The following is a 15,389-nucleotide window of genomic DNA, read 5'->3' on the forward strand; positions in this document are numbered from 1 at the left end:
ATTTAGCTCTTGGAGTTAACCTGTCATAGACGCAATAGACAAGCAGGTTCATTCAATGAAGGAATACACACACTTTTTACTTACAGCATGCCCGTCAACTAGATACTATTCTTTATCTCCGTTTCACAGTGGGGGAAGCAGAGGCTGCAAGATGCTAAGAGACTGGTCTCATATGCCCAGGTAGCAATAGAGGAGGCTCCAGGTTCTGCCTCCTGGCGGCCTGACCTCAGAGCCCCAGCACTTAAACGGGTCACATATTGTTGCTCTTGTCAAGATGGCCTGATGGAAAGAAAGCATTTGAGAAGTCTGAGGGACTTTGCCCCCCTCCCTCCAGCCAGCTGGGATGGCCCTCAGGGTTATCTCCCAGGTCAGGGAGTCCGTGGGTCAGTCTGTCTGGGGCAGGGAAGTGAGAAGGCATCACTCCCTTCCTGGGAAGAAGGCACTTCTGGACCTGCTAGTAGGAAACACATTCTGGATGAGTAAACGCGTTAAAAAAAATTAGAAGGATGACTGTTCGCCTCTGTCCTGAGGAGGCGACAGAGACTCCGGTTCTTCCAGGAGAAAGTTCAGAAGCGGATGAGCTTCGACAGAGTTACTCTTGCTGGTCAAAGAGTAATTCCAGGCCTCAGCGTGGCTCTGGGCCAATACACATCAGAGTGAGCTCTGTCTGAGGCTCCTGGACCCTGGGGAAGGCGGGACTGTTATTTGAGAGTTGTTTCTTTAAGCCCTAGTACAAGGCACATGTCTTCCTTCCATCTGTGGGGAAGGGATAGGGCTAAAAGCACAGGTTTGGTTAACAAGTGGTCCTTCCCTTCTGTTTCCTGTTGTAAGTTTGTGACCTTGAACAAGGTACCCTGGTTCCCTCTGAACCTCTGTTTACTCATCTCTGAAGTGGGGACAATGATAAAATCAATGCAACGATTAGTAAAGTGTCTATTGCATTAGGGGCTCAATAAATATTAACTCTTGTTCTCTGATGGGTCAAAAAAAATTGTTGATTTTCAGATTGTCCAGCTTTTTCTTGTGAGGATAAGAGTGATAACTTACAGGCTCTTACAGAGTTGAAAATGGAAGTCCAATGTGTGTTTAGGGAGTCTATATATATTCTAATAGGTTTGCTTTATTTATTTGTATATTAAAATATTTTCTCTCAATAAGGTAGTAACTTTTGTGATTAGCATTTATTTTAACCAAAACATTTATTGAGCATCTACTATGTGCTACATAGTGCAAAGGACACAGGATGAATACAGCTTTAGCCTTAATTTCAAGAATCTTCTGGTCGAGCATGGGAAGTAGATATATCATCCTTTTCCTTCCTTCCCCAATCTTGGTGGGTAAACTGCTCTGTGCTGATGTCCCTATTTAAACAGGGACCACCTGGATTCTAGGACATGAGGGGATTTGGGAGATCTGGGTTTTGGGGAGGCATACCTCTGTCTTGCTATGCGCCCCTCCCCTGTGTTGTCATTCTTGGTTCCCATGTCCTTGTCCGGGGCTCCCACAGCACTAACCACAATCCATCATTCTTTTTTATTGGTATATTCATAACCGGGGTTAGGTTGCCTTCTGCCTCTGAGGAGGGGTCTGATGTAGAGGACTGGGGCTGACAGCACCCAGCCAGCAAGCCTCCAGGCTGGAGAAGTTGGGTGACAACCACACTCATATCCAAATGCATAAAGCTTTACAAATACACCAGGTTTTGGAGCCTGCAAAGCACTTTAGGACTTGCTTCATTTCTTTTCCATGAAAGGAGGTATCCCCAGTCGTGCTTTACACGCGAGGAGACTGGACAGGGAGAGGTGGTTTCCAAACCACAACTAGAACCCCAGCTCACCCAGGTTCTCAGAGTTGTCTGATAGGAATCAAAGGGGTGCCTGGCCAGTGTGGCTCAGTGGTTGAGGGTTGACCTTTGAAACAGGAGGTTTGATTCCCCATGAGGGCACATGCCTTGGGGGGTGTGCAGGAGGCAGCCGATCCATGATTCTCTCTCATCATGGATGTTTCTATCTCTCTATCCCTCCCTCTTCCTCTCTAAAATCAATAAAATGTATTTTTTAATAAAATTATTACGGGAGTGCTTGCTAAAATGTAGAAAAAGCCCTCTCTTCCAATTATAATTCTCAAGCTCTGGACTGAGCCTCAGGAATTGATAGTTTGACAAACACTCCCGGTGATACTTGTCTTCAGGCAAGTCCAGACACAGTGCGGTTCATTGGCTTGTTTACTTAGCAAAGGTTTATTGGGTACCAGCTGTGGTCCGCACTGTGGGGAGAGCACATGAACATGCCAGTCCCCAGCCTTAAGGAGCTAGCTGTCGGCTGGCTGAGCAGATTGTCCGGGTCCAGGTCTGCGCAGGTCTGCCACCCAGGTCTGCCCTAGGCCAGGTCCCTTCCTGCTGGGTGGGACTGGCTTCCGCCCCACACAGGGCTGGAGCCTGCTGGGCCTCCTTCCACTGTCTAACACTTGCGCGGGGCTGAGCCTGTGGTTCTAGGGAGCTGGAGGCAACCTGTGAGAGACACCAAGGTGTGTGTGGCACACAGTGTTTCAGTAAATGCTAACCAACTGCTAATGTGCTTGTTGGGGGAGGGGGCCCCTCCTGGGTGGAGGAAGGCAGTTCAAACCTGACCTGGGGTAGGGATTTACATTTCTTTAAAGGCAGTTCCAGCCGGGATCTGATTTAGCACCTGGAGGGGAGCCAGGCAAGGATCTCGCTTGAGCTGATGAGGAAAGCAGGGCCCTCGAGAGCCAGAAGTGAGAGGTGCCGAGCTAAAACCCAGGTCTCCTGAGGGATCTGCCAGGGCAGACAGCGACGGCAGGCCTGGCCATCACCGTTCCCTGAGGTCACCCGGCGATGCGTGCCTGTGAAGGGGAGAGCCGGATGCCACCACAGGCACGGAGGGGCCAGGCTCACCCGTCAGCTGGGCTCAGGTCCAGCTTCAGCTGAACACATCCCTTTTTCCGATGGAGAAGTCGGTCTTCATGCTGGTGGCTCCTGCCCTCTGCCTTTCCCAGGAGAGCACTTACAAATTCGAAGCAGGACCCCGTGGGTCTTGGTCTGGAGCTCACCTTCTTTGTTCCAGCAACTCTGAGGACCCAGTAGTTTATCCCAGGCTGACCCTCCGGATGGGCGCTGCTAGATAAGGCTAGGGGTGCTCCCAGAGGCCATCTGGACAGCGTCCGGGAAGGCTGCGTGGGCCAGGCTGGGCTGAACATCACAGACCGCTGTGGGTCCACCGCCATTCCCTACCTGCTCCTTGTTGAGCCAGACATAACATCTGGAGGCTGGAGCGACAGGAAAGGGCAGGGATCCCAGGTGAGTAGAGCAGGGAAACCACAATTCTGGCCTGGGAGTTTGCAGGCGACAAGCCTGCTCTGTCTAGGAAGTAACACTTAGAATGCCAGGGTGCCCAGACCTGGCAAACTAGATGGTCCATGGACCTTTAGGTTCCTAGGGAGGGGGGGGGGCTTGGTGGGCCTCCTCCCTACCAGGCTCAGGCCCCGCCCTCCCGAGTAGGGGATCTCTCTGGGGGACACCCCCCAGGGTGTGTGTGGGGGGCGTGTATAAGATCTTAAAGCTTCGCCCAGGGAGGTAGGGCGGGGCTGGGCGGCTAGGAAGACCCAGGATATAAGGGCCAGGCTCCGCTTCCCGCCCGGCCAGCCCACCATGCACGCCCCCCGGCTCCCCTCCCTCCTCCTGCACGTCTGGAGGGCCCTGCTCCTGGCCGGCGCCGCCACGGTAGCCTCGGTGCCCCTGCATTCGCGCGGGCAGCCCTCGTCGCCGTCCCCTCTGGCGTATATGCTGAGCCTCTACCGCGACCCGCCGCAGGCGGACATCATCCGCAGCCTGCAGGCGCAAGGTAGGCGGCCCCACCTCCGGGGAGGGGATTAGGGTGGGGCTGCCGCGGTTGGGGACCGACCCGAGGCGTGGGTCTGGGCCTGGGGGTGTCTGGACGTCTGCACTGCCCAGGGCGCAGGGCTGGTGGGTGACGGGATTGTGGCGCTCCGGGTGGGTCCCCCACAGACACCTCTGGGTTCCGGGTCTTGGTCTATGTGGGTCAAGCGCGGCACCGTAAGGGGGAGCCCGACTGTGCACGTCTCATCTGTTTTGTGAAATACAGTCTCTGGCGCCCCGGTTTGCGCACCTGTTGAGGGGGCTTGGAGCACTTGCCCGCCTAGTGCGTGGGGAGGGCTGGCTGACAGCGCGCAGAAACCCTTAGCACAGAACCAGGGAAAGCAGTAAGTGGTCGTTTTGTCGAACTTTTTCTTTTCGAGAGCGAGGGTGAGTAGGTACCGGCCCGGCGCTGAGAGTCTCCGGATGGGAGCAGGCTTCGACGCGGGTCTCCAACATGTAGCAACAGGCGTCAGGACCCAGAGATTTGGGGTTAGAGATGGGACACCCCAAGTCGAGGAGGGAGACACGTTTGGGTACTCGAGGCCAGGCTGGGGAGGTGTCAGCATCCCGGGTAACACGGGTTCAGAGCGTAGACTGGGAGGGGGGAGGGGGCTGGGGGGAGTCGGTGACCATGGTGACCTGGGAGTTTCTCCCTCCAGGACCGAACAGCGTGTACTGGGACTGGGCGCGGGGGGGCGGGGGCGGAGGGGGGCAGGTGGGTGTTGAGCAGAGGGAGCCCTTCCCGCGGGTCCCCTCACCCCGCGCAATCCACATCTTGGCGCCTGGAGTGTGCGGGACTCTCGCCGCCCGCGCCTCCCGCCGCTGGCCCTCCCGCCGCCGGCCGGGGCTAGACGGCCCTCCCGGGGCCGCCGCGAAATCCACATCCGACAATCTGATCTGACTGGCCACCCGCTGGCCCCTTGCGGTCCCTGGCCTGCCCAGTCTCGGGTCAGACAGCTGGTGACCCTCTCCGGAGGGGTCATCTGGGGACCAGCCAGACGAGGGACACCCGGGGAGCAGGACAATTTGAAAGTTACTGGAGTGCTCGGCTCCTGCGCCAGGAAACTGGGGGGTTTGGGGTGGGGCGGGCTGCACTTTTCCAGTCCCCTTTCCCCCGAATTTTGGAAATTTGTTAGTCTGGGCGTCTGGAGAACTGAGTTTTTGCCCCCCAAACCCTGTTTCCCGATTCCCAAGGTGTCCCTGGCGCTTTAGTTGATTTCTCCAGTTTCCTTTTTTGTAAAGCGGGGAGCTGGCTTTCTTTCCGCCTCATTTGTGTGTGTATGGTAAATATACATAACAAAAACGGACCGTCTTACCCGCTTTTAAGTGTACAGTGGCGTTAAGTACATGCACATTGCTGTGAATCGCTTCATTTTTTAAAGCTGTGAGGACAGCGGGTCTGGAGGGAGACTGAGGACAAGGTTGTCCTAAACCCGCCTTTTTCCTCCCTGGGTTTCTTTGTCAGCTACACCGGGATGGCTGAAATGGGTGTCCGGTGCAGTCTTACCAAATAGGCTTTGCATCTGTGTGTCACTGATTTAAAGGAGACAGTGTTTAGAAAACACTTGGCATGCGGGCAGCCCAAATCGCACTTATTACATAAGTGGGAGATACAGGTTTTTTTTCTGAGAAAAGCATTCTTAACTTTTTTTTCTTTACATTTTATTTATTTGTTTGTTTGTTTATTTATTGTTAATCGTCACCCCAGGATATTTCCCTCCCGATTTTTAGAGATAGGAAATCAATGTGAGAGAGACACATCCATTGGTTACCTCCACATGCGCCCCGATCAAGGCCAGGATTGAGCCTGCAACCGAGGCACATGCCCTTGACTGCCATCAAACCCTTCAGTCCACAGCCCGGCACTCTACCCACTGAGCTTTCATCAGGCATCCATGACCCCCAAAGGATTAGACACCCCTATTCTAAGATGAACCAGAGCCAGATCTAAGGGAGCCCTTGGCTGGCTGTGGGGTTGTGGAGTCCCAGGCTCCTCCAGCAGGAAGGAGTAATTTCCTGCCTTCCCTCCGTACACACCGGCCATCCCGGTGACAGACAACTTCGTCCCCGGTCCAGGTCCCTCTCTACCTTCATTGTGACTGTGGACCTGGGCAAAGGCGGCTGATGACAGCCAGTGTCTATGTTGCACTTGGGTGGTTGAGCTAGATAAAGACTTTACATGATCTCAGTCATCGCCACATCCCGGTGGGTACTGTCACCACTTCCCTTTTACGAAGAGGGGAACTGAGGCCCCAGAAGGCCTCCAATAGTAACCTGCCCAACGTTAAACAGCAAATGGCAGAATTGGAACCATCACTGGAGAAAACAGGGCCCCTGCTCTTAACCACTGAGCTGGAATGCCTTCCCTTAAAAGGCCATTTGTAGATACTTGAGATCATAGTGGAGCTTGTGGCCTGGAGTTGCTACATGCCCCACCTAGTCCCCAGGTGGCCAGGAGGTGCTCCAATGGGCAGCGGGTAAGGTCAGCCTCCTCCCCACAGCTCTGAGGAGAGTTGCTAGTCCAGGGCTGGTTATTGCCCCCTGCGGGTGCTAATGAGGAGGGAAGTGGGAATAAAGTGAAACGGAGCGACTAGGGGTGGGCTGGGAGAGCTGCCTGAGGGTGAGCCTCGGAACTGTCCCTTCTCATGCAGGCTGGATTTCCCAGAGAAATTCACTTACTGTCTGGCCCAGCATACGCTGTGAGACAATAAAAAAACAAACTGTTGCCCTAGCTGGTTTGGCTCAGTGGATAGAGTGTTGGCCTGTGGACTAAAGGGTCACTGGTTCAGTTCTGGTCAAGGGCACTTGCCTAGGTTGTGGGCCGATCCCCAGTTGGGGGTGTGCAGGGGGCAGCCGATCAATGATTCTCTCTCAGCCTTGATGTTTCTAGCTCTCTCTCCCTCTCCCTTCCTCTCTGAAATCAATAAAAATATATTAATAAATAAACTGTTATGTGGTCTGCCCAGAAGGACATAAATGGGATCATCACTACCTCCCGGATCTATGCACAAAAGAGTTTTTACTTCTAATGAATAACTTTTGACTCTTATTTAGCAATAAACCCTCAAATGTCTTAATTTTCCTGGGTCTGAGGATGCAGAGGTGGGTAAGGCATTCCTATTACAAAGAAGCAACTGGGCTGGAAATTTATAAACCCATGCATTCCGAGACATCAGACCAAATTAGTTCAGGACCAAAATAAATGGAATGTGCTTCCCATTCCTTCTCATCCGCTTTGGGCTTAGTTGTCTTGGGGGGGTAGGACAGGGCTGTGTGTGCTGCCGTGTCTGCCCTGGGCCTGTGGATGAACTGGGGCAGGAGAGAGAGTGCCCTGCAGGTAGAGAGGAGAAGCCGCTGGGTGGAAAGTGCAAGGTCAGCGCAAAGTCAGGCTTAGAATGCCTTGAGAAGCCTATTTGTAAGGTTGCCAAAACCTCCTGAAATCTCTGCCTCCATCTGGAGGAACTGGCCAGGAAGAGGGCAGCCAGCCTTTGGTTTCTGCTGCCTGTGCCTCCCTGAGAGCTCCGAGCCTTTCCGTGATATGCTTACCAACTTCACGGTGCCTGTGCGACAGACCGCCCCTCCCAGCGAGAAAACGGGGCCTGGGAAGTGAATTGCCCCAGGGTCACTGGGCAAGATGGAAGCACAGGGTTTCGGTCAGAAAGCTCAGGGTTTAGATCTAAAGCTCAGCCTTAGATTCTCTCTCTCTCTCTCTCTCTCTCTCTCTCTCTCTCTCTCTCTCTCTCTCTCTCTCTAGAGGGGGTGGAAACCCATTGGTAACATCCCATTGTTACCGGTTGTTCTCTGACTTTGGAGTGTCTTCAGGGGGAGTGGCAAAACAGTGATTTGGAGTTTGGGCTTTTCAGTTAGGCAAACCCAGGTTTATTCTTGGCTCTGCCACTTTCCACGAATGACACCTTGGGCAGATAATTTAACTTCTCTGAGTCTCAATTTTCCTCATCTCTAAAATGGGTTCAAGCGGAAACAGGTTTGGCTCAGTGGATAGAGCGTCGGCCTGCGGACTGAAAGGTCCCAGGTTCAATTCCGGTCAAGGGCATGTACCTGGGTTTCGGGCACATCCCCAGTGGGAGATGTGCAGGAGGCAGCTGATCGATGTTTCTAACTCTCTATCTCTCTTCCTTCCTCTCTGTAAAAAATCAATAAAAAATATATTTAAAATAAATAAATAAATAAATAAATAAAATAAAATGGGTTCAACAACATGTCCATCTCACAGGGTCAAGGTGAGGATTAAGAGAAGTGATGCATATGAGGTGAGAGCTCAGACTTGAGCTATGGTTGTTACACTGCGGAGGTCCCCACTGACGCTGCCTCCTTCCTGTTTTTCCCCACTCAGATGTGGAGGTGGATGGGCAGAACTGGACCTTTGCTTTTGACTTCTCCTTCCTGAGCCAAAAGGAGGACCTGGAGTGGGCCGAGCTCCGGCTGCAGCTGGCCAGCCCAGTGGACCTTCCCCCTGGCGTCCCACTCTCCATCGAGATTTTTCACCAGCCAAAGCTGGAGGCCGATCGGGACCCAGCCCGCTGCCCAGAACGTCTTCGGCTGGAACTGTTGACTGTTTCTCTGTCCCAGGTTACCTTTTCTCCTGGCAGCATGGTCCTGGAGGTGACCAGGCCACTCTCCAAGTGGCTGAAGCACCCTGGGAAGCTGGGGGAGCAGATGTCCAGTTTGGCCAGAGAATGCTGGCCGCGGCCTCCCACACCGCCTGCCGCCAATGTGCTCCTCCTGCTCTACTCCAACCTCCCTCCTGAGCAGAGGAGGCTGGGTGGCTCCACCTTGCTGTGGGAAGCTGAGAGCTCCTGGCGGGCCCAGGAGGGACAGCTCTTCCAGGAAAAGGGCAGGAGGCACCCGAGACATCACTTGCCGGACAGAAGCCAACTGTGTCGGAAGGTCAAGTTCCAGGTGGACTTCAACCTGATTGGATGGGGCGCCTGGATCATCTACCCCAAGCAGTACAATGCCTATCGCTGTGAGGGCGAGTGTCCCAACCCTGTGGGGGAGGAGTTCCATCCCACCAACCACGCATACATCCAGGTGTGATGCCAGGGCATGGCGGGTGGAGGGCAGGCAGTCTGTGGGGAAGTGGCCGCACTGCCAGATCCGGGGCACCAGACTCCAGCGCTGCTATTATTTCATAGCGCTGTGTTTATTCATCCCTGCACAGTTATTCAAGCACCTACCCTGTGCCAGGTCCTAAGGATATGGAGATGACCACCCTCAACATCCTCAGAAAGCCTACGTGGATGGAGTCATTGCTTTCCCTAGGACTTTTCCCTTGTCTTTCATAAAATTAGGGTTGGAGGGTACACACTAGAGCAGCCGTGGGCAAACTACGGCCCACGGGCCGGATGCGGCCCGTTCGGCTGTTCTATCCGGCCCGCGGAGCCGAAAGAGCGGAGGGTTCTCTTGCTCTCCCCTCCGCTCCTTCACCAGCAGCAGTGTTAACATGTATTAGTTCACACAAACACTCCATCCATGCTTTTGTTCCGGCCCTCCGGTCCAGTTTAAGAACCCATTGTGGCCCCCGAGTCAAAAAGTTTGCCCCACCCCCTGCACTAGAGGGTTTCAACTCCTCCCCAACCCTGACATTCTAGGAAAGGAAGTTCAGAATCTGGCGTTTTGGGATAGAGAGGCCTGGGTTTGATTCCTACTTATTAGCTGTGTAATATTGATCAAGTGGCTTCCTCTCTCTGAGCCTCGTTTCACCACCTGTAAAAATGGGGATATTTTATAGGGATGTTATAGTGTTAAATGAGGTGATATGTATACTGCATGTAGAGTAGTTGGCCGATAATAGGCATGTTTGATGTTGTGTCATCATTACGAGAAGTCTGTGATTCACTGATGAAATGGGGGCCACATTTACGGGGCCATGGTTGAGATAATCATGTCCCAGCCACTGTAGTTTTGCTGCCTAAAATAGGAGCTGGATACCCATTCTGCAGAAGTTAGATAAGGCCATAGGCTACCTACCACCAGTGTCATTGATCAGCCCAAGTTCTAGAAGGCGGTAGAGGTAGACGAATGGCAGGAGAACGAGATGGAGAAAGCAGAGAATAGAGGCTATTCTTGGCTGGGTGGCTCAATGGTGAGAGCAGGGTCCCTACACCAAAAGGTTGTGGGTTCAATTTCCGGTCAAGGCACATACCCAGGTTTCGGGTTCCATCCTCCATCAGGGCCGCTTCACCTCTCTCTATAAATTAGGTGAGGATTTAAAAAAAAGAAAAAAAGAAAATAGAGGCTAATATAGTGACCCTGATATTTAGGTAGCCCTGCCCTGCTCTCAACCGTCACCTGGGAACAATGTGTTTCTATTTACTCCAAGAAGCCTAGACTGAGCAGTGGTCGCCAACCTTTCGGGCCTCACAGACCACCAGTGGTCCATGGACCACCGGTTGGTGACGTCTGCCCTCGAGTGCATCCTCCATGCCAAGCCTCAGGCAGGGTTCAGAGGCTCTGGGGAGCATGTGAGCTGAGCTCCTGCAAGGGAGGCAGGTGGGGGCCAGCCCCAGAGGACCTGTCCCTGGCAAAGGCCCTCACGAGCCTCTCCCAGGCCCCACTTCACTCCACCAACCCACCTGCAGCGTGACCAGAGGCAACCACAGAGACCCAGAGAGTCCCAGTTGCCAGCTCTGACCTGAGAAGGTGTCCTGGACCACAGGGCCAGGGTCCGGTTCCAGAATGCCAGGGGGTTGTTACCTTTTCTCCCGTTGACTCTGTTTGCCCTTCTCTGGGCAACAAAGCAAATCCCACAAGAATTTCCACATGACTGTCTTCTGCCTCATAGTTTTGGAACTAAACCAGGAGTTTCTTGGAATATTTTATAAACTGGTATTCACTCTAGACCAGTGGTTCTCAACCTGTGGGTCGCGACCCCTTTGGGGGTCGAATGACCCTTTCACAGGGGTCGCCTAAGACCATCGGAAAACACATCTATAATTACATATTGTTTTGTGATTAATCACTATGCTTTAATTATGTTCAATTTGTAACAATGAAATTGGGGGTCACCACAACATGAGGAACTGTATTAGAGGGTCTCGGAATTAGGAAGGTTGAGAACCACTGCTCTAGACTATAACAATAGGAGACCATATAAGTTGGCTACTGTTCTACCCAGATACAGCTTTTAGAATCTTCTGTTTAAAAGATGCTTTAAGAAAGCAGAAGTGATTTTAGAAGTTAGAGTCGGTGATGTATTGGCATGCTGATTCCTTTATGAAAACAGTTTCCTTCTATTTTTGCACCCAGTCACCGATCTAGACTCTCAGTATCTTTTTCACCCTTTACCCAGAAATGACCTATTCTGACCCGGATGTTGAACTGACCCCTCTCCTCCCTTTCAGAGTCTGCTGAAACGGTACCAGCCCCACCGCGTCCCTTCCACCTGCTGTGCCCCCGTGAAGACCAGGCCCTTGAGCATGCTGTATGTGGACAATGGCAGAGTCCTTCTAGACCATCATAAGGACATGATTGTGGAAGAGTGCGGGTGCCTATGAGGTCCTGGAGGGGCGGCTGGGAGGCTCCTGGAAGACATGATGACCGTCAGACCCAATGCAAAGAAATAAATGGGAGGCTGCACTACAATCACAGGCCCTCGAGGCTGGCTAAACAGAGGCCAGGAGAGGGAGGGGGAGCTTGTGAAGCAGCCTGGCTGGGTTTTCTCTTCACTGGACAGACAGTGGCGAGTGAAAGCACTAATGAAGAGACCTTACCTGCCTTTTTAAACCTGTGCACTCCCGGAAATCGTATGCGAAAGTTGGGGCACATACGCGTTTTTGAGGTGGGACAAGGTTGTCTCTAACTTTTATGTATTCTCGAAAGTGGTCTTTGCCACCCCACCCCCAAGATCAAGCATCACGGAGTCAATGGCTCCGGTTGCCTCAGGCTGGGCGAGGGGCCCAGGTCTTTCCGGCCGGCCAGGAGCAATCTGTTGGCTTTGTCCAGGCTTCCTGAAGTGGATCTCTGCTAATGAGTTGTACAGCCATAAAGCCACTGTACAGTCCTTCTGGGCCTGCTGGTGCCTCTGGAGGGAGAGGCAGGAACTCATCCCAGAGAACTGGCCACTTTGGACTACAGCAGCTGGGGCCCTCAGACACTCCCCCCCACCCCCCCGAGTCTATTAAAGTTGGTGACAGTTCACTTCCGTCTCTTAATGTGTGCTATTAATGTGGCCCTGAGCTTCCTATCCATGGGGTGAAGGCCCTGCCCAGGGTGGCAGATTTGGGCTGTGGTCACAGCTCAGCCACTGAGCAGCTGTGTGACCCTTGTCCCTCAAGTGAATAATTCACTACTCAGCCTCATCCTGTGACACGAAAGCAGGTGGATCCTAACGCATTCCTGTGAAATGTCTGTTGGAAGGCTCACGAGCTGTAAGGCTTTATCCCATCTCCCTACAAAGCCTGCTAAGCCAGGCCCTGCCATCCTGTTATCTATCCTTTATCAGCTTTTGCTGCCCAGGGTTCTAAGATTGCCGTAACTCAGGGGTGGGCAAACTTTTTGACTCGAGGGCCACAACGGGTTCTTAAACTGGACCGGAGGGCCGGAACCAAAGCATGGATGGAGTGTTTGTATGAACTAATATAAATTCAAAGTAAACATCATTACATAAAAGGGTACGGTCTTTTTTTTTCTTTAGTTTTATTCATTTCAAACGGGCCGGATCCAGCCCGCGGGCCGTAGTTTGCCCATGGCTGCTTAACTTCACGTTTCTCACAGCAGCATAGCAAAAGGAACATAGCTTTCTCATAGGGAGCTCTCCCACCAAACGCAAGTCTTTGCCTTCTGGATGAAAAGACCCCAAAGGCAGCAATTCTGCATTTCCTTATCAGCACTGCCAAAATGGGGGAAATATATATATATATTTGTTAATCTTCAACCTGGGACATTTTTCCTTTGATTTTTTTTTAGAGAAGGAGGGGGAGAGACAGAGAGGGAAACATCAATGTGAGAGACACATCTATTGGTTCCCTCCGGCACGCACCCCGGGGCGGGATCCAGCCTGCAACTGAGGTACGTGCACTTGACTGGGAATTGAACCCGCGACCCTTCAGACCAAGAGCGGATGTTCTATCCACTGAGCCAAACTGGCTAGGATGGGCTATATATTTTTTTGTTTGTCAGGGCAAGGGGCCATTTTGTTGGGAATGAGTCCACCGTCAGTCTGTTCCTGCCTCACCAAGAAGCCCAGCCTTTGGGAAGTGACCCCAAGCATGCGAGGACCCTTGCTGAGTTTAGACATGCAGCCTTGGTTGGGTCAAAGTAGTAATCCTGGCCCAGGCAGGGTTGGCGAGGCTAGAGCCAGGCCTGGGCCTGAGACGCCTCAATGCCCTGACTCAGCACAAAGCTGACCCAGCTGCTCATTTCCTGGAGTGGGAACAGACCCGCCCTACCCACGCTGCAGGCTCACAATGGGATTCTGCATCTGATTCCACTTGGCTGGGAGGGCTTCGTCAGGTCAGCTGTTGTCCCATTCTCTTTCCTAAATGAGACCCCAGAGAGGCCTAGTGGCCTGACCACACACTTAGGAGTGGCAGGACCCAGACCTGCGCTTTGGTCTGCAGCCCCAGGGGCACCATGCTTAATAGTACTCAGAGGTCTTTGCTCCCCTCGCTTTGGAACCAGAATTCTACTTCCACTACAGAACTGAATTTCTTGGGAGAGAAAATCCCATCCCAGGACTTCAGAGCATCTTGACTAAGTAGGGGCCCAGTAGTTCTATGGCTGGGGCCAGGAAAGCAGAAGGTCAAGCTATTTGCAGCCACAGCTTGTGGGAGTGTCTCCTTAGCAGCTCTGACTCAGAGAACAAACCTCACTGAGGACAAGGCATTACCTCCTATCAAGCAGAAGACGCAGGCACAAATGAGTGAAGCTACCTGTTGCTGACGCCCTGCCGAAAGCTCGGTTCGGTGTCAGCCCCAGGGACATCCTGCTGTCTGGCCAGAGGTGTTTAGGGCCGAGCCTAGCAGCACAGCTCCATGGTTGAGCCTGTGTGCTAGTGAATGCTTTCTAAGTTGGAGGACATACTACCTCCTGAGAACCGAGTCCTGTCCTAACCTGGGGGGCAGGAAGGGGCTTCTGTACAACAGTCAGGGGTGCTTTAACTTGCTCTGAAGGCAAAGGCCTACTTCCATTGTTTCTAGAGCAGTGCAAGTCAGCAGGTGAGGGGGGAAAATCGGATGCACTATTCTCCTTGGCTGGGGAAGTGGGCGGGCCCGGCAGTAGGTAGGGGTGGAGAAAAGACAGAGTAAGAGGAGAAGCAGAAACACGGATGTGATTCACATAGCACCAGAGTCAAGTTTATCTCCATCTAGTAAAGCCTTTTATTAGCAGCAAAACCCTTACTCCTATACCCTAAGTTGCCTTTGAGGTTAATATCTTACTTGCCTTTGTGGCAGAGTAAAGTGTGTATGAAAGTGCCTTCAAAATGATTCGTCCCCATCTTCCCTTAAAGCAGTGGTTCTCAACCTGTGGGTCGCGACCCCTTTGGGGGTCGAATGACCCTTTCACAGGGGTCGCCTACGACCATCGGAAAACACATATATAATTACATATTGTTTTTGTGATTAATCACTATGCTTTGATTATGTTCAATTTGTAACATTGAAAATACATCCTGCATAGCAGATATTTACATTATGATTCATAACAGTAGCGAAATTACAGTTATGAAGTAGCAACGAAAATAATTTAATGGTTGGGGGTCACCACAACATGAAGAACTGTATTAAAGGGTCGTGGCATTAGGAAGGTTGAGAACCACTGCCTTAAAGTCTTCAGCCCTGATCATTCCCAAACTTGCTCACTCGGGAGTCAACTGAGCTGTGCGCGAGTCCTTTACTGAACTCCAATCTTACCTGAGCCTCAAAGCACCTAGGAAAGATGATCTTAACCCTACTTTAGAGAAGGAAACCAGGGCTGAGACTCCTATTGGCAGGAATGCAGCTGGAATCTGGCCTCTTACTCCACAGCCTGAGCTAACTCTCTAGGCCAGCAGTCGCCAACCTTTCGGACCTCACGGCCACCAGTAGTAGTCCGCAGACCACTGGTTGGCGACCGCTGCTCTAGGCTGTTCTGACAGGAACAAATCTCAAGTCCAGTTTTATTCAGTGGACTTCCCTGCATCTGAAGCATGGAAGAATACTTGTTCTCAATACTAATGTGTGAGCCTCACTGGATTAATAATAGCAAGGAATCTGCTGCTATGCAGCACAGCCTGGTCTATTTTAAGACATCAGATATGATGGATTCCTAACAAGTGCTGAGAAGCAGAGGCAGCCCGCTTCAGCAAGAGCTGTTTGGGCTTCCTCATGGTTGGCACCTAGTTTGCTTGTACATCCAGCCCCAGCATGTACCCCTTCGCCTCCAAGCTGCTGCAGGAAGGGACCCATCACCGCCTTGCACATACAGGGCCAGATGGACAAAGTCGGCACTCCCTGCACATACAGGGCCAGATGACAAAGTCGGCGTTCCCTAA

The 15,389-nt window shown here is 52.3% G+C and overlaps 1 protein-coding gene across 1 annotated transcript; it reads left to right on the forward strand.

Annotated features, from left to right (window-relative positions):
• The first annotated feature begins 3,667 nt into the window (after nt 1-3,667).
• On the forward strand, nt 3,668-11,412 carry NODAL (nodal growth differentiation factor). The gene is made up of 3 exons (XM_059662480.1): nt 3,668-3,860; nt 8,250-8,947; nt 11,260-11,412. Exons 1-3 carry the CDS (start codon nt 3,668-3,670, stop codon nt 11,410-11,412), a joined length of 1,044 nt encoding a protein of 347 aa, XP_059518463.1.
• Nucleotides 11,413-15,389: the final 3,977 nt, after the last annotated feature.

This window comes from Myotis daubentonii, chromosome 13 (assembly GCF_963259705.1).
Source record: "Myotis daubentonii chromosome 13, mMyoDau2.1, whole genome shotgun sequence".
Classification (NCBI taxonomy): domain Eukaryota; kingdom Metazoa; phylum Chordata; class Mammalia; order Chiroptera; family Vespertilionidae; genus Myotis; species Myotis daubentonii.

Excerpts from the sequence above, each read along its gene's own strand:
- NODAL (XM_059662480.1), top strand. The coding sequence starts at position 3,668 with ATGCACGCCCCCCGGCTCCCCTCCCTCCTCCTGCACGTCTGGAGGGCC. Across the intron at positions 3,861-8,249 it reads CCGCAGCCTGCAGGCGCAAG|ATGTGGAGGTGGATGGGCAG; the intron begins GTAGGCGGCCCC and ends TTCCCCACTCAG. Across the intron at positions 8,948-11,259 it reads CCAACCACGCATACATCCAG|AGTCTGCTGAAACGGTACCA; the intron begins GTGTGATGCCAG and ends CCTCCCTTTCAG.